This window comes from Trichoderma camerunense, assembly GCF_050948025.1.
Source record: "Trichoderma camerunense strain CBS 138272 chromosome Unknown V8C40scaffold_8, whole genome shotgun sequence".
Lineage (NCBI taxonomy): Eukaryota > Fungi > Ascomycota > Sordariomycetes > Hypocreales > Hypocreaceae > Trichoderma > Trichoderma camerunense.
In genome coordinates, this window is record NW_028145362.1 from 1,103,550 (window position 1) to 1,120,610 (window position 17,061).

Below are 17,061 nucleotides of genomic sequence, written 5' to 3' on the forward strand. Positions count from 1 at the left end.
GCAAAAAAGCTCGCCGAGGCTGGTTTTACAACAATCGCATATGATGCGGCCTTCCAGGGTGCCAGCGGAGGAGCACCCCATTTCCTCGAAGATCCAAACGAGCGTGTGAGCGATGTCTACGCTGTCATCGATTACCTCCAAAATCTTGACTCCGTAGATTCGGACAAGATTGGTGTACTAGGCATCTGCGCCGGAGGTGGTTACGCAGTTGCTGCCGCAAAGGGAGACCAGCGATTGAAGGCTGTCGCAACCGTCAGCATGGTGAACATTGGAGACTCAGCACGACTTGGGTGGGATGGTGACGAGGATCCCTTGGAGAAACTTGGCAACTTGAAGGCGGCAGCAGCTCAAATCACGGCTGACTGCGCCATATGTGCCTCCCCAGCCTGATGACAAGACCCCTCGAGATATGAGGGAGGCCAGCGACTACTACCTCACGCCGCGGGCACAGCATCCCCGTGCCGAAAACAAAATGCTGTACCTCAGCTTCCCCCGTGTTCTCACCTTCGATGCGTTCCACCTCGCGGATGTCTTCCTCAAGCAACCAACTCTTCTCATTGCCGGTTCGGAAGCCGGATCTTTGTGGCATACCGAGAAATTGGACAAGCTCATTGGTGGTGCCACCAAGAAAGTCATTGTTCCAAAGGGAGCACACATGGACTTTTATGATAACGAAGCCTACGTGGGCCCTGCAGCGATGAATGTTGCTGAGTTTATGAAGGAGAACTTGTCCTAAATGTACTATGCTATCATCACACAGGGTGTTGTCACAAAAATGGCATGTTTCTGTGGTTCCTAGTAATGGTATTCTTTTGTATTTGATACGTATCCGAACAATCTGATAGAAACAATCCTTCTAAATAACTATACGAGAGTTTCTAAATAATTATATTCTTTCCCAATCTGCTATATTATATCTTGGTGTGTGGGTGCGGGAGTTCCGATTGCGGTGGTAAATGTACATGAAGCTTGTGATGTGGAGCACTGCGATGAAAACAGGAAGGCTCTGTATAACACTCGATAATTCAACTATATAAAGCTTTATGCCACCAAGCACATCTCTCGTTAGCTGTTGGATCAGGGATAATGGTTGGGGAGTCCGGGACCAGATTAAGAATAGATTTGTTGGTAGCGTACGGAGGGATCGAGGCTCCAGCAATATGTTCAGACGGCGCACCATTGATAACAAAACCAGCAATGGTTTGTTGAACGAATTTGGAAATGGTAGGATCGACATCGGGGAATGGACCATTGGGAAAAATATAGGGCTGGTCACCACCATGAAGCGCTGGTGGGATCGAGAACTGGTACCCGAACGCCGCTGTGCCTTGTTGCATTGCACTTTTTAACATGGAGTTCTGGTTGCAGATGAATATTGGTTCAGCAATAATAAGTTCCGCTCGTTCAAGAGAGGTTTTATAGGGATACGACCCATCATAAGTTGGCGGATATAGTGTGTCGAATACAAAGTCAAAGTTTCTTTTTGACATATGCGGAAAAGTATTCCGAAGCTGCTGACGCAACAGCGTTTCGTCGTCAATGGCCCGTGGATTTATGAAGAAAATTCCCTCATGGCTCATGTGAGAAGATAGAATAGAAATGCCTTTTGAATAGGAACCCTGAAGGATCAGTTTCGTTGGCACACCAGGGACAAAATCGCCATCAACAGTTGGGCCAAAGATAAATGTGCCGTGTGGTGCCCCGGCGATCTGTTTAGCATTTGCTTCAATCAGGGTGGCCGAGTCCAGAGCTCGAGCCTCTTCAAGAGAGCTGACGTTGAGAAGCGAGAGAAAGTCGTTGAAAGCGTCCTCCTGCAATTGAGTCCCTGGATTAGGAACAAAGGCCGATGACTGCGTGATAGCTTGGCGGAATAGTGCCGGTTTCAGGCCGCCGTATGCCGTAATCTGGTGCATAACTGAACCACCACCCGCTGAAATACCCATGAGAGTGACGTTATCAGGATCTCCGCCAAACTTGTGGATGTTCTCCTGCACCCATTCAAGAGCGAGTCTCTGGTCATGAAGACCTGCATTCGCTGTACCGGTCTCTTGCAAAGTAGGCCCTGAGAGAAACCCGAAGGCTCCAAGGCGATAGTTCATAGCTACCCAGATAGCACCTTGGTTTTCACCTTGCTGAGTGGCCGCAATAAGTTCGTGGGGGCTTCCAAACATGGTCTTGTCCCCAAGGGCATAGCCGCCTCCCTGAAGCGCGTTAGAATAACCCACTGTGCTAAATGGACAAGCTAGACAGCGAACTTACATATATCCACACTAAGACAGGAGCTCCCTTTGACTTGGATTGTTCATGAAAGACTGTTTTCGGAACTAGCACATCCAAAACGAGACAGTCTTCAGTGACCCGAGGATCTATTGCTCGGGGCGGCGAATTGGCCAATGTCTCCTCAGCTTGCGTGTAGCTGAATGGGAGCCTGTCTGTTGCGTAAGCAGCGGCAAACAGGGATCCAATCCCATTCCATTTAGTATTAGCTTGAGGACAGATCTTTCCAATACTACCATCTTGGATCTCAGACTTCCGACCTCTAGGTGGAATGGGTGCTTTAAATCTCAGAGGACCTAAAGGAGGTTCCGCATATGGTATGTTGGTGAAGTTGTAAGTGTTGAATGTTTCCTGTGGCTGATGGTTAATAAACAGGTCCTGTATTGGTTAGAAATGGGAGGTGCTCACATCCAAGGAGATGGCGCGGTGAATCTGGTAGCCTAGGTCCACTGTTGGGAGACTTGAATCATTGCCTAGGATACTGCTGGCAAGTGCCAAAGAACCGAGGAGGAATTCGACGGTTGTGCTCATGATTCAATATGTCAAACGTAGAATTATCCTATGTATGATGGCTGATGGAAAAGCTCCTGACTAGAGCGATCAAGTTAGTATTTATATCTCCGTGTATCCCTCAATGGATATAATAAATCGTCGAGAAGGCGGACTTTCAAGGAGTAGCAGTTGCAGCTCCGCCATGTCCCGCTTTGCCGCACTTTACGGTGAAGAGTATCACTCCGAGTTTGGGCAAGATTTTTGTTAGTCCAGTTCAATACGCCCCTTGCGAGGCTATGGCTTAGATTTTGGTTCCCGAGTTCTCTAGCCGTTAGTTCCATCTTTTTTTACGAACTTGCAAATATCGCAGCCCCCTTTCTCTACAATTTGGATTCTCAAAACCCACCAGGGAAGTCTCTCAAATGATATAGAACAATGAAAAGGGCCTAAATAAATATACATATATGCTATAATATGGCTCTTATAATAACAATAATAAGTGTATTGAAGAAACAATGGGACATAAATGTTAAGTGAATAATGACTTTGAGTGAAAGTAGTATTAGCTACCCCACAAGAGCAACCTGGCGACTCCTAATATACTCCGCAGGATCGGTGAAGAACATTTCTACTTTCAGTCAGCTGATAGCACATTTTTAGCGTGCGGCCGCACACTAGCTCAGGATATAACATTCCTGTCACACTATTATATGAACGTGACAATTCTCTTCCTGGGAAGTATCCATCTACGAGCGGGTTCCATGGCTGAACCCTCAGTTGCGGCCGAAACGGCCGCTCGTGCTTGTGCTGCATGCCACAAGAACAAGCGTCGCTGCGATAAGATTATCCCGACCTGTTCTTTATGCAAAAGGTGAATTCATGCTTCGCAGAGTTTTAGTAATTGTTATTGACTGAATAGGTTTCGCCGTCCTTGTGATTATTCGTGGCTAACAAATGGCACCGATGACTCGGCCAGCCTGCGCTCCAGAATCTCTGAACTGGAGCAGCAGGTTGCTCGGCTGTCAAACCAGACGCCATCGGCATTGTCAAGTTTCGAAGATACAACGGCTGCGCCAATGCTTCACGATGCTTCGTCCAAGCTCTATCTCAAGTCCCTTTTCCTGGATTCAGGGCTCTCGGAATATTGCGTAAAATCTAATCCTGTGGTTAATGTTCCCATCCCCCAAGAAGTAATTACCGCCATTGGGGATCAATTAGCCGTTGATCATATAAAATCTCAGTATTTTCGATTGATGAATACTTGGATGCCTATTTTGAACGAAGCCAAGTTAGACAGACTGATCAATCATCGGAGCCAGAATGGGCTAAGGCCGGATACCGCGCTGCTATTACTATCTATGAAACTGATACTCGAAGTGCCAACAAACAACGATGCAGAACACTCACGCCTTTACGTGATTGCAAAACAGTTTTGCCATACACTGGACGGATTGTACACTTTGACGAAACTGCAAGCTACTTTGATCATTGCGGTGTATGAATTGGGTCATGCTATATTTCCAGCGGCTTATACATCTATCGGTACATGTGCGAGTCATGGTATTACTCTCGGCTTGCACAATAAGCTGGCTCCGCAAATGCTACAGACACCGCGGAGTTGGGTGGATTGGGAGGAAAGACAAAGAGCATGGTGGTACGTGGTTATACTCGACAGGTCTGTAACCACACTCTCCTTGTATTGCTTTGGTGTTAACGTCGTGATAGATATGTCGCAGCTGGGAGCGACCAGCGGTCATTATTCACGGAAGACCCAACTATTGACACACCCATTCCCGTAGATGATGAAGCTTGGAAACATGGGGTATGATCGTCAACTCGTTGCAGACCAATATATTCAACTAATGACGTGTGGGAGTAGGAAATCGTGCCTCCAGAAAGACTGTCTTTAGCATCTGCTACAAGCATGCAGGTCAGCCCATTTGCACGCGTAGCTCAAGCGTCACATTTATTAGGACGAGTGATCAAGCACTGCAATGATCAAACTAGTTCGCCTGCATTTATGCTCGAGGACATGGAACTATTACACCAAACCACATCCTCAATTTTGTCTCTGTTAACTGAAAACTCTGCCGTCGCAGGAGCTTTCTATCTCGCACAGTCTCTTTGTTTGAGGTAACTATACCCTTTTATGTGCTTTGTACAAGCGAATTTTAACGATGTCAGTGCCCAGATGAAGCTCAGCGATCATCACAGTTGTGACTCGTTCAGCGAAAACATGCCAATTGATATAGAAACAGCGGCGCTTCTCCGTGAATGCATGGATCGTTCCATTGCTAAGATGAAGGAGAACTGCTCTCGAGTCGTGTCCTTTGCTCAGGTGCTGATGAAACTGGCGCAAGACTCTCACTTGGTGTGCCTCTCCCCTCTAGTGTTACATTGTCTGTATCGTACATCCGTTGCTCTTTCGTGGATGGCCATGGAAACAAGCAATGAGCAATATCTCATTGGGAAGACTATTTGTGTAAACGCTCTTCAGATGATGAATACCAGATGGAAAGCTGCAGGTACTGTATTTATTGATGTTAACCTCATTGTTTCAAGTTTCAACTCTAACAGACCTGATAGGAGCCTACCTCGAGCTTTTAAATGTAGCAGAGCGGGAAATGGGACAAGAGACTTTCTAGGAGAGCAAAGTAATGCAGTTCATTCAACTCCGTAGACTCCATAAAAACACGGTACCATAGGCCGTATGATGCTGATCCCCTATTCCTCAGCAACTCGGGCACATGTAATCTACCCTCTTCCTCGCGCCGTTGTGAAGCCACGCGGGATCATTTCCGACGCCAGGGCCCTTGGCGGGTACCGTATATCTGATATCATATAGGCAGCACGAAATAACCGAGACTGATGCTAATGGGGCCATGACTATCGGCCGTTTGAAGCGTTTGGCTTTCGTTGCATCGGAATAAAGAAGGGCAAAGGCGGAATAGGGACATGTACCTCGGGTCATGTAAAAGCTTAACGGGGTTAGCTTCAGCGGCCGCAGCTGTTATGAAAGATACCTAGTCAGTGTAGTATACAGGTACTGTGGGTACTGCGGGAATGTGCGGCCGGTCTTTTTGTTTCCATTAAATGGCCAAAGTTTAGAACTCGACTCAGCTTAACCGCAGCGGCCGCAACGTCCGCAGTGGGCCTTTGTTCAGTACTGGTCGGCACAGGTTTTAGTATGGAAGTTAAGCAATAATAAGAACCAGCAAGTCGAGAAGTCGACGTATACATAAGTCCATATGTCTGCTGTTTCTCAAATTTACCATGAAATGCTCCAGCTTCATACAACAACAATCTTTCTCGTCTATATTGATTCGGCATCAAAGACATCATGACTTTCCATCCTGACACACTTCCGAATCTCTCGGGAAGAGTTTACATCGTGACCGGAGGAAACACTGGCATGTAAGTCTGTTAACAATTCACAACGGTCAAGTGGTCACTTGGACTTTTCCTTGACTGTTAGTCACCTCCATTTACAATGTATGGCTGCTAAACGATGTATGATCAGTGGCTATTTCACAGTGTTTCACTTAGCAAAGCATCATGCAAAAGTGTATATGGGAGCGCGAAATGAAGAGAAAGCCCGTTCTGCCATCGAAAACATCAAAGAGGACATTCCTTACGCTGAGATTGAGTTCTTGCTCATGGATATGATGGATCTCAGCTCGGTGGTTGCAGCAGCAAAGAGCATTTTACAGAAAGAGTCGAGATTACACGGAATTGTGAATAACGCAGGAATCATGGCTGTGCCCCAGCAAACATCAAAGGATGGTTACGAATCTCAATGGCAGGTATGGTTAATATGCCCTATCTGGCTGCAGATAAAAAGCTGAACTGACCTTTTTGTCAAAAGACCAACTACATGTCCCACTGGCTGTTGACGAAGCACCTTTTGCCGCTCCTACTGTCAACCGCGGCATTATGCGAAGAAGGGACGGTTCGGGTGACGAATGTTTCCTCAGTCGGCCACAAATACTACACACCGTCTACCGGTATCGATTTTGGAGATATTAATCAGGTTAAAGGTGGTTCTTGGTCTCGCTATGGGCAATCCAAGTTGGCGAATATCCTACACAGCAAGGAGCTACTTCGCCGGTATGGGCCTGGAGGAACCGAACTTTCCACCGGCAGCACCCCAATTTGGACAGCAAGTGTTCACCCTGGTAATTATGACACGTAAGCTCTTTACAATCCCCTAGCTGTTGTTCGTGGTTCACTGTTTAACTTGTCGCAGGCAACTGAACAAAAATGCAAAAGGGCTCGCAACTGCAGCAGCGGTCTTATCGCCGATCTTGAAGTGCCTTAGAGTAACCCCTTCAGTTGATGTCGGGTCTTACAATTCTCTTTACACTATTGCGAGCCCTGAATTTTCCGTTCAACTAAATGGGAAATACTTTGTCCCAGTTGCAAAGGTTGAGCAGCCCAGCAAGTTTGCAGAGGATCCCGAATTGGCAACCAAATTGTGGGAGTGGACAGACAAAGAGATGCAGGCTAAAGGCTTCATATAACTGAGCCATCCGAGACGAACCACTGCCTATGGGCTAATACAGCTGCTTTTAGTAGCTGCTCAAAGATTTGAGCACCAAAGAACCCACCAGCCACTGTTCGAAAGACCTCTTCGAGCGATATTTCGTCGAGATTGGCAAGTAATTGGGCAACATATTATCGAGAGTCGACTCGTGTTGGCGGATAACTCAGGACGCGGCACGCAAGTGATTACGCTCTTATAAGTATTATATTCTCCTAGTGTATTGATGCAATTGTAAAGTTAGTTTGAGGGTAGAGAGTGAACGGGAAAAGGAGATAATTGACATAGAGACAAGAAATGAGGTCATTCCTTTTTCCTCTTCACCAGCAAGGTCTAAAAATCGTGAGATGACCTGGCTGATCCTTTGATGTAGGACAATGCATAGAGTGCGCTGCGTGGTGCCATATTGCATGGAGATTTCTAGGTTCGCCACATTGGACGATGACTTCGACAATACCAGTCAGGCAGTTTTGGTACACGAGTAGCTTCGGTTGCTCTTGGATAAAAACAATAGGGAATCACATAGCCCAAAAAGCCGTTCGGGTGATTTGGAAAGTCTTTTGTCAGCCGCACTCCCTCTGTGTAGTTGAGCCCTGTAAGCCTGGCAAGTTATATCTTTAACGTCGATCGTACTGAGAAATGCCAAAGGCATATCACGATATCCGTATTTTTCAAGTTGCGTAGCATGAAATAATATGAGGATATGTGTCGTAATGGACCCCTATCTGTGGTTGGAAGATGAACAGAGCCACGGCTGCGTCGGCTTTTTCTTCGTATCGAGATAGGGGCCTGTAGGAGCGTTATAATTCGCTGCCGAATGGGTATACACCAATATAACCTATGCTTTCAGAACTTTGCTGCACAGACCAGGAAACAGGTAGAAGTAAGATTACCAATCCCTCCTGTTGGTATTACTCGCAGAAGCTTGTACAAGCACTGCCGTATACTCGCTCTTCGGTCCATAGGGTTTGCTGCGATTCCAGCAGAATTATCGAACTTCCGTAGTGGCAACAAGGCGTTGAGAATCGAACAGAAGTGCCTGCTGAGGCAAGGGAGGCTTGACATGCTGAAAACCGGTGAACCTGTAGAGGGTCAGCAGGTTGCCAGCTATAGAGAGATTCGTATCTTCGTCGGGGGCCGTCCTTTGCCGATTTTTTTTCAATGGTAAAAATCTTCATGCAATGATAAGCTCTTCCTAGAGCGACTTTGTGAATTTTGTCACGCTTTTCCCTTCGAATTTACTTTGAGGGGCAAAAAAGCAGACATCCGGATCTGCGTGTTTTCGGGATCTCGATTGCATTCGGAAATTCCAGAGGCTTTACAGTAGATGATGTATGTCGGTTAATCTTTCTTGCTCTCTTGATCTCAATCATCTCGATTGATGCAGATGTTGTCAATCTAGAACACAGCCGCTCTAGAAGTTTGTTGATGATGTAGAGCGCTTAGTAACAAATTCCCTGTCAACCCCCCGAAGACCGAGCAATTACCGCAGTGCTATTGTAAGCTAATGTATCTAGCATGCATCAAAGACGGCAGAGCCGTGCCCAGATTGGGTGGGGGAACTCTAAACAATGCCGTCCAGGGCTAGAATACGAGTACCGCGCCCAATGAGTCACTATTGGCCGCTACCCCAAAGATGGCAATCACCTCCAAAATAACGGAACCTACGGGGAGATGGAAAGGGTTCCATAGAAATTGAGTTTGCTTGGAGCTGTGTCGCTGATCTGTGTGCTTTTGGAATGTAGCTGAATCTGCGGAGTAGCACTGGACTGGATCTCGTAAAATTGGGTCAGTGCTGTGATTGCTTGATGAACACGTACTGGAGTAAAGAAATCAGCCTTCGATTCTAGCACTTGCAGCTCCTGAAACTTGTCATTGAGTTTATGCAATTTTCAAAAAAGGCCAAGCTATAGCAAGGGAGCATCAAAGAAATAAAGTGCAACATATAAAGACACGCGTTGTATTAGATCAATCGGCGGAACCGTAGATCAGAGCGAATGATCATTGAGAATTCTTAATCGTGTACCTATTTTCTGGAGCTGTACGGTGCTTGTCTCTAGTATCCATATAATTCTTCTTCATAAATTGGTTGCCTGCTTTTCAGCTATCTGCGAACTTTAGCGAGAGGTGGCGGGTTCCAGGTCAAGGGTAGTTCAACCACTTTTGCCCCCCATATATCTGACATGCAACTAATCATCCAGCCTATTCCTTTTTCAAAGAATGCCTTATTCCACCCTCAAACATCAGCGCCTGGTCTTGCAAATAATGACGTTATTTCGTTTACAATGCTTTTCTATGTCGGTAAATGGTTGAACCGCACAAAGCTGTGGGAGATTGTACTATATAGCTTCGATTATCTCGATCCAAATAACGGGTTGTTCTTCACTCTCGAATACTACCTAGTAAAGTTAGCATACATCTGCATTACTTCATCAACTACAGAGAAATCGTCTTTCTCAATATCGACATTATGGCTAGCACTGTTGGCAAGGTAAGATTTCCCATTGTGTCTCCAAATACCATCAAAACCTCAACCTACGTCAGTGGATGAGGAGCATCACCCCTCCCGAATCTGGCAACGTTTCAGTGCAACTCCTGTATTTGTCTCACAGAAGCATGGCTAACATACGTATTTAGACTATCACCTGCAAGGTAATTGCGTCTACAACCTGTTTTTGAGATCATTTTGGCCTCACTCGGAGCTTGTTTTGCTGATCTGTAGCAGGCGGCTGTTGCGTGGGCTGCCGGAGAGCCATTTTCTATTGAGGATATCGAGGTTGCCCCCCCTAAAGCCCACGAGGTTCGCATCCAGATCCTTAACACCGGTGTCTGCCACACAGGTGAGTTTTTCATCATTATTGGTCGAATTGGTTCCTTGACTCATGTTTCTTGATGTGAATTTGATTCAAATTGGCTGACATTGGTGACCACAACACAGATGCCTATACTCTTTCCGGCAAGGATCCCGAGGGAGATTTCCCTGTTATCCTTGGCCACGAGGGTGCAGGTATCGTTGAATCGGTTGGAGAAGGCGTGACTAATGTCAAGCCTGGTGACCGAGTGATCGCTCTCTAGTAGGTTGCTCTTTTGAACTTGACGGGCGTGAATATTTACTGATTACTACAAGTACTCCGGAGTGCGGCGAGTGCAAATTCTGCAAGTCTGGGAAGACCAATTTGTGCCAAAAGATCCGCGCTACACAAGGAAAGGGTTTGATGCCCGACGGCACCACTCGCTTCAGGGCACGCGGTAAGGATATTCTGCACTATATGGGTACCTCGACTTTCACACAGTACACCGTTGTTGCCGACATCTCAGTTGTGGCTGTTAATCCTAAGGCACCCACCGATCGTGCATGCTTGTTGGGCTGTGGAATTACTACAGGATATGGCGCCGCAACTGTTACTGCCAAGGTTGAGGAAGGATCCAACATCGCTGTTTTTGGTGCTGGATGCATTGGTTTGTCCGTCATTGAGGGTGCAGTCAAGAACAAGGCCGGCAAAATCATCGTTGTCGACGTGAACGACGATAAGGAGGCCTGGGCTCGCAAGTTTGGTGCCACTGACTTTGTCAACCCCACAAAGTTGGGTGGACAGACTATCCAGGAGAAGTTGGTCGAGATGACAGACGGTGGATGTGACTACACTTTCGACTGCACGGGAAATGTCGGCGTTATGCGTGCTGCCCTCGAAGCTTGCCACAAGGGCTGGGGTCAGAGCATTATCATTGGTGTGGCCGCAGCCGGCCAGGAAATTTCTACCAGGCGTAAGTTTACTCCCGCATTGGTTGGCTACTTGGGTGAAACCGCTCCTAACCTGATACATAGCGTTCCAGCTGGTGACGGGACGCGTCTGGAGAGGCTGCGCGTTTGGTGGCATCAAGGGCCGCTCTCAGCTACCAAATCTCGTCGAGGACTACCTCCAGGGCTACCTCAAGGTTGACGATTACATTACTCACCGCGAATCATTGGCTACCATCAACACAGCCTTCCAACACATGAAGAGTGGTGACTGTATCCGCTGTGTTTTGGACATGGAGGCTTAAGATTAGTGGAGGATGAGGCAGGGCTTGGTTACGTGTAATAGTATTCACCCTTGATAGTGGCAATGAAAAAACCAAAACAATTACCTACCAATACACTTTATGGATGAAAACTCACCCTACTATGATCTTCAAATGACCCTAGGCAATATGTGAGATGTATTTGATAATGACTGTGATGAATCAAGAACTAAAGACAGTAGTACCCTAACAACATATGCACTGGATGATGAGGGATTTTGTCCGAGAATAAAAAACTTGGTAATCTACTCCGCATGGTAGCCTAACATCTCATTCTTGTGAAGTATTTATCCCCTCTCCAGCTACCTGCATGAGAATGAAGGCGCAGATTATGGCGCGGGTGTTGATCTAATCAGTTGAATTCCTACCTGGTGTCTTTCCGGAAGCAAATTAGTTTAAACGAGAGTTTATTAGAGCAGCGGTGGCCTGTGTGAAGAGAGACCTAGCATTGAAACTCATCAATCAGGGGCTAGTGCCCCTTACACAAAAGTGACTAACTTGGTCTTCACGGCACATTTTACAGATTTCAGGTCAGATTTCGGGCCACATAGACGACCAGATACTACTTTAATTACTCTGACTCGCATCGTTGAAAGCATTGGTAGACAAGACGACCAAGCTCTTGCATTTGCCTTTCCGTGTCGCTGGTGGACTACAGCCCAGGCAGACCGCTATAAACCTGGCCGGCTTAGGCAAAGTCTTCTTACCACCACACCCAGGCTTCAAATGACAAGTGATAAAAGATACTTCGTTAGAGTTCAGTACGATTCATTCCCTCTATTAGTGAGGTGGAGACTATGAGATCTCTTTCAGCTCTACACGATTATCAAAATCCTGTCGCGTCTTTACGCGGCTGATAGACTAGTTGCACCACCCGCATGATCTCAGCTTGATCCAAAATAATGCAGTCAGTGGAAGCGAGGGAATTACTGGAGCGGTGAAACAGCCAAGTTCCAAGTTTCAACTGCCGGTTGAAAGCGGCTGACACCCATATGTAGTTAAATTAGCTCCGGTCCCGCCGATACTGGGTCTTTTCAAATGCCACGATTTGGTGATATGGTGTTGAATCGTGTATTATTGGACAGTGCTTCAACACAAAGGTTAATGGTGACGTGAGAGGAAGATTCGAGCAGCTGAACGGAACGAATATGACACTCTGTCGCCACCTCAGAGGGCCTCTAGAGCACAGGAGACAGGGACCAGGATTCAAACCCGTGACAAACTAATCAACAACTATACAAAGAATGCGGAGCTCGCATTAGGTAGGTGTGGGCTTGGCTTTCACAAGTGAAAGTCAGTTGGTGATAATCGAAACTTGAGAGCCTAGCTACTTCGCTTGGGGAGACGTGGGTCACAAACCGAGGCTCATGTGGTCATATACATGACACAAGTACTCGAAGATACTCATAGAGCAAGTTCTTATTGGAGAGATTCTCATGCCGCTCACATTTCTTTCATGAAATGCGCGTGGGACTTTTGGTTCTGCAGGGAGGGGGGGTGTAACTGGAACGACGCAGCCTGTTGTGGTATCACGGCCGTTGGCGCTAGGACTCGAGGGAGGGTTAAGTACCCATTAAGCCATGACGAAGATAATCTAGTTATGTAGCTCCTTGTATCGAAAATGAGAGAAGGCATTGAAAAAATGTGAAATGGGCTGAAATACCTGGAGCAAGTAGATGTCCTGGACTTCTCCTGGGGAATCATAGTACATCGACCATTTTTAAAGAAGGTTTGAAAGATATCACCATTGGAATTCGCTTTCAAGCCTCAATTATGTAGGCTTAGTGTGTTGATCTAGACTTTTGCGATTGCCACTGAAGCTGCATGCAACTGTATCCAACTCAGGGGTTGCTCTATCGAACACGGCATCAGTGGCAAGCGACTAACACCCCGCAAACTCATCTAATTTCTCTACGAGTCATATTTCTTGTGTAGAATCAACTTAGATGAGGAATGTATTGCGGACCTTGTTATTTCACGGGATTGTTTGCCACCGTGCGGCTCATCTGGGCTGTTCAGGTCGTTCACGGGCTTCGAAGTCACATCGGCTACTTTATTAGCCGAATGAAAACACTGAATATGTGGCTGTAAAATTTTTTTTCATTCTTTGGCTGAGATCTAAATGCATTGCTGTGTGCGTCGAAGAGAGACGAAAAGAAAATTGCGAGGTCTCTATGGCGCGTTGTTTTGGAGGCTCAGGCGTGATCACGGTGATCATGGGTCATTTAAGCCCATTCACATCTGAACGTCCAATTACACCAAAAAAAAATATCTCGCCACCAAATTTTGTAGTAGAATCTGACTATATCTTTAACTTAAATTTTTTCACTTAATTAATTCGGAGCGTGAATGATGCAGTATGCGAAGTTGAATACGGTGGGCTAGCTAGCTACCTACGTTTCTTGAAAGAAGCTGGGCAAGACCATATCCCTGAGCCTGTTCAACCAAGAAGAGATTTTTCCATTCATTATATAACCTCGTCCAAGCAAAAAGACTGGCTTGGACGTTAGATACCCCCCTTCGGCTCTCTAGCTACGAGACCCCTGAGACAGTTGAAATTGCATCTTACCGTCACATGTTTGGGAGTGCTCCAATACCTCATTGTTTCTACACAAAGAAGCATGCTTTAATTTTACATAAAATTCAAACAATTGTAGAACTGTAAAGCTATGTTCTTGACTTCATTATAGAGAGCTAAATAATATAATCAAAGGAGACCCAGAGCCTTGGCGGCATGCTGGACGTGATCGCCAGCGAATGTGGAGATGAAGAAGTATGAATGGTCATAGCCCTGTAATCATTAGCATCATTTCGAGTCTACCGTTTCACAACAGGTCTTACTTCTCGGTAATTGACTTGGAGGTCGCTTGCACCAATCTCCTCTGCGACTTTTGCAAAGTTTTCAGGGAGCAGTTGGCCCTGTTTATAGAAGTTATCTTCAGTGCCCTACACAATTACAATTAATTAGCTTATCATTTTTATGACAAGGCCATCATCAATTGATACTTACAACATCAATAAGGGCATTTAGAGGACCCTTCCAGTCCCGAAGCAGCTCCGAAGCATCGTGTTTCTTCCATTCCTCTTTATTATCGCCTAGGTAGCCAGAGAAAGCTTTCTGGCCCCAGGGACAGTTGACAGGGTTGGTAATGGGCGCAAAGGCGCTGACACTCTTGTACTTGCCGGGGTTCTTGAGATACAGGGTTAAAGCGCCATGGCCGCCCATGGAGTGGCCGGCAATGGAGACTCGGGTAGAATCGAGCTCCTTAAAAGCACCAAATAGTAGGTCCGGTAGCTCCTTGGTGAGATACGACTCCATCTTGTAATTTTTGTTCCATGGTTCAGCAGTAGCATCGATGTAGAAGCTTGCTGCACTACCAAAATCCCATGATTCGTGCTCGCCAGGGAGATCAAGGCCGCGGGGGGAAGTATCAGGATAGAGGAGGGCAAGACCAAGGGGAGAGGCGTAGGAGTGGAGGAAGCCCTTCTCAGTGACGTTATCGGGTGAACATGTCAGGCCAGAGAGGTAGATGAGAAGGGGAGCGGGCTTAGAAGCGGCAGCGGAGGGAGGGAGATAAAGCGTTAGATTCATGGGTGTGCCTGTGACGGCGGACTGGTGAGTCAGCTTCAGGAATCGACCGCCGAAGCTGTTGATAGTTGCGTTGGTTGTGAAAATGGAAGGCATGGTGATACTGTCGACGTGGTAGAATGCTGGTCGTACTAATTAGATGGTTGGGATGTAAGGATGTGAAGGTATGAGGGTCATATATGAATTGAAGTTACCTATATATGCACGTAGGAAAAGGCGCAACAGCTATGTATCTTTCTGTTAGTGAATAGGCAGTTATAACACCCAATAGATTCTACTAGAGCCAATTACCAGTGATCTCCATCTTATCCAACTAGTTTATGAAATATACATGGTGCGTTGACATTGCTCTCAGCTTTAATGACATCTCAACGAAATTGCCAAAATTGCGTGCTATCGAACTTACATGTAACTATGCCCCGAAGGCTAATAATGATTGCAATTGTAGCAACTGCTGTACTGGAGCCAGAGTACCCTATAGTGAGCCCCGTTAATTAATTATTTATGGATACTATCATACTGGCACGGATATATCCTTTACGTCCGGCGGCGCAACTTGCACGTTTCGGCTGTTCGGGGTTCTTAGTAAGCAACCGAATTCCGGAAGCCGAATCAACAAGGGATCTATACCAGCGGAAGAGTTTCCGAGAACTCTATAACGGAATAGATCCCCGAGAAAGTCATAACATCGGAAGAGTTTCCGAAAAATTTCCTCGTAAGCCCTGTTTCTTGGCGTTACTCGGGTAAAAGAACATGCGTGATGTCGAGAAATTATTCTCTGATGGAGTAGAGTAAGATTAGTCAAGAGCTGCAATTGACTCAAGAAACTAGATTCACGGCGATAATTGCACAGCCTGGTCGGCATTTGGAGTCACTAGTTGACAGCTTCTAACGCGAACTAAGACTAGCCTTAGTCTATTATAGGAGATCTGATATCCACTGACGAAGCGGCTGTGAAAAAAAGTTTCGCTGGATGTCATTTTTCACTACACGGGACAAGGTAGTAAACTGACATGAGCTGAACATTATGGCATGCTGCATTGCACTTTCCGAATACAGGGAGATTAGACTTTGGCCTGTTAACTCCCCAAAATCTTGAAGGTGCGGTTAAACTTTCTATCGATTGTTTGGAGTCTTTGGGAGCACATCATTCGGTAGACTCATCTCCTCGTAGGAATTTGACTTATAAAGAGATCTATGTAGCCAGTGAAGAGCTTGAGGACTTCAGAAACAGAAACACATCAATCATACAAAGTAACTTACTTACAATCATACAATCCCATCTCCATCATAAATTTGTCAACCAGTAACAGTGGTTTACTTCTACAACTTCACTACAATGGCATTTTCACTCCATCCCGTCATCGACAACGGTATCACCAAGGGTGCCGCCGACTTCACTGGAGGTACTATTTACTGCCACTGCCCCTCGGACAAAGTGGCCGTCACCCTGAAGAGCAATGTCGTTCACAACCATGCTTGCGGCTGTTCTAAATGCTGGAAGCCAAAGGGAGCGCTCTTCGCCATTATTGGCGTTTTGCCTCGGGATGCCGTTTCGGTGACTGCAAACGGATCCAAGCTCCATGTTTTGGATCCAGAGGCGACAATCCAACGCAATGCCTGCAAGGAGTGCGGCGTTCACTTGTTTGGTCGGATTGAGAAAGACCACGCTTTCAAAGGCCTGGACTTTGTACACGTGGAGCTCTCTGATGTGAAGGGCTGGCAGGAGCCCCAATTCGCGGCATTTGTCTCTTCCATCATCGAGCAAGGATTTGATCCCAAGGATATTGACCAAGTGCGTGGAAAGTTCAAGTCTCTCGGACTGGAGACCTATGATGTGCTTTCTCCCCCGCTTATGGATATGCTAGCGGCCTTCACGGCGAAGCAAGCAGGTCTACTCTAAATGCTTGCTTCTGGTTTACAAATGAGGGGGGGGATTGAGACATTTAAAAAGCCAGCTTGGATTTAGATCTTTAAGTAGTAATCGAGACATTGCTACACTTCGTTGATTAATAGTGAAAACATGTCTGTTTAATAATGCCAAAAGACATCTCAATGTTTTGTAGCACAATTAATGTGACCCTTTGAAGAAGTTGGAGCA

General features: G+C 46.3%; 6 protein-coding genes across 6 annotated transcripts; 4 read left to right on the top strand and 2 right to left on the bottom strand.

Moving 5' to 3' along the window:
- Positions 1–896: 896 nt before the first annotated feature.
- Positions 897–2,808, bottom strand: V8C40DRAFT_287218 (alpha/beta-hydrolase; the record flags this gene model as incomplete). The annotated part of the gene is made up of 3 exons (XM_083222671.1): positions 897–2,201; positions 2,260–2,628; positions 2,686–2,808. The coding sequence occupies 3 exons, from the start codon at positions 2,806–2,808 to the stop codon at positions 1,026–1,028; spliced, it is 1,668 nt and encodes a 555-aa protein (XP_083073760.1). The 3' UTR covers positions 897–1,025.
- A 688-nt stretch (positions 2,809–3,496) lies between these two features.
- V8C40DRAFT_244372 (uncharacterized protein) lies at positions 3,497–5,530 on the top strand. Its single transcript, XM_083215631.1, has 6 exons — positions 3,497–3,640; positions 3,689–4,444; positions 4,495–4,591; positions 4,649–4,902; positions 4,954–5,294; positions 5,356–5,530. The coding sequence occupies exons 1-6, from the start codon at positions 3,531–3,533 to the stop codon at positions 5,412–5,414; spliced, it is 1,617 nt and encodes a 538-aa protein (XP_083073761.1). The 5' UTR covers positions 3,497–3,530; the 3' UTR covers positions 5,415–5,530.
- Positions 5,531–6,109: 579 nt separating this feature from the next.
- On the top strand, positions 6,110–7,402 carry V8C40DRAFT_287221 (NAD(P)-binding protein; the record flags this gene model as incomplete). Its single annotated transcript, XM_083222672.1, has 4 exons — positions 6,110–6,183; positions 6,290–6,572; positions 6,635–6,957; positions 7,016–7,402. 4 exons carry the CDS (start codon positions 6,110–6,112, stop codon positions 7,287–7,289), a joined length of 954 nt encoding a protein of 317 aa, XP_083073762.1. The 3' UTR covers positions 7,290–7,402.
- A 2,145-nt stretch (positions 7,403–9,547) lies between these two features.
- V8C40DRAFT_244377 (S-(hydroxymethyl)glutathione dehydrogenase/class III alcohol dehydrogenase) lies at positions 9,548–11,456 on the top strand. The gene is made up of 6 exons (XM_083215632.1): positions 9,548–9,800; positions 9,947–9,961; positions 10,035–10,149; positions 10,248–10,383; positions 10,437–11,074; positions 11,136–11,456. The coding sequence occupies exons 1-6, from the start codon at positions 9,780–9,782 to the stop codon at positions 11,351–11,353; spliced, it is 1,143 nt and encodes a 380-aa protein (XP_083073763.1). The 5' UTR covers positions 9,548–9,779; the 3' UTR covers positions 11,354–11,456.
- A 2,428-nt stretch (positions 11,457–13,884) lies between these two features.
- On the bottom strand, positions 13,885–15,395 carry V8C40DRAFT_244379 (family 1 carbohydrate esterase). The gene is made up of 5 exons (XM_083215633.1): positions 15,252–15,395; positions 15,155–15,185; positions 14,382–15,082; positions 14,213–14,317; positions 13,885–14,162 (listed from the first exon to the last, which is right to left on the bottom strand). Exons 3-5 carry the CDS (start codon positions 15,054–15,056, stop codon positions 14,079–14,081), a joined length of 864 nt encoding a protein of 287 aa, XP_083073764.1. The 5' UTR covers positions 15,057–15,082; positions 15,155–15,185; positions 15,252–15,395; the 3' UTR covers positions 13,885–14,078.
- A 904-nt stretch (positions 15,396–16,299) lies between these two features.
- On the top strand, positions 16,300–16,863 carry V8C40DRAFT_265576 (Mss4-like protein; the record flags this gene model as incomplete). Its single annotated transcript, XM_083219669.1, has 1 exon — positions 16,300–16,863. The coding sequence occupies one exon, from the start codon at positions 16,300–16,302 to the stop codon at positions 16,861–16,863; it is 564 nt and encodes a 187-aa protein (XP_083073765.1).
- Positions 16,864–17,061: the final 198 nt, after the last annotated feature.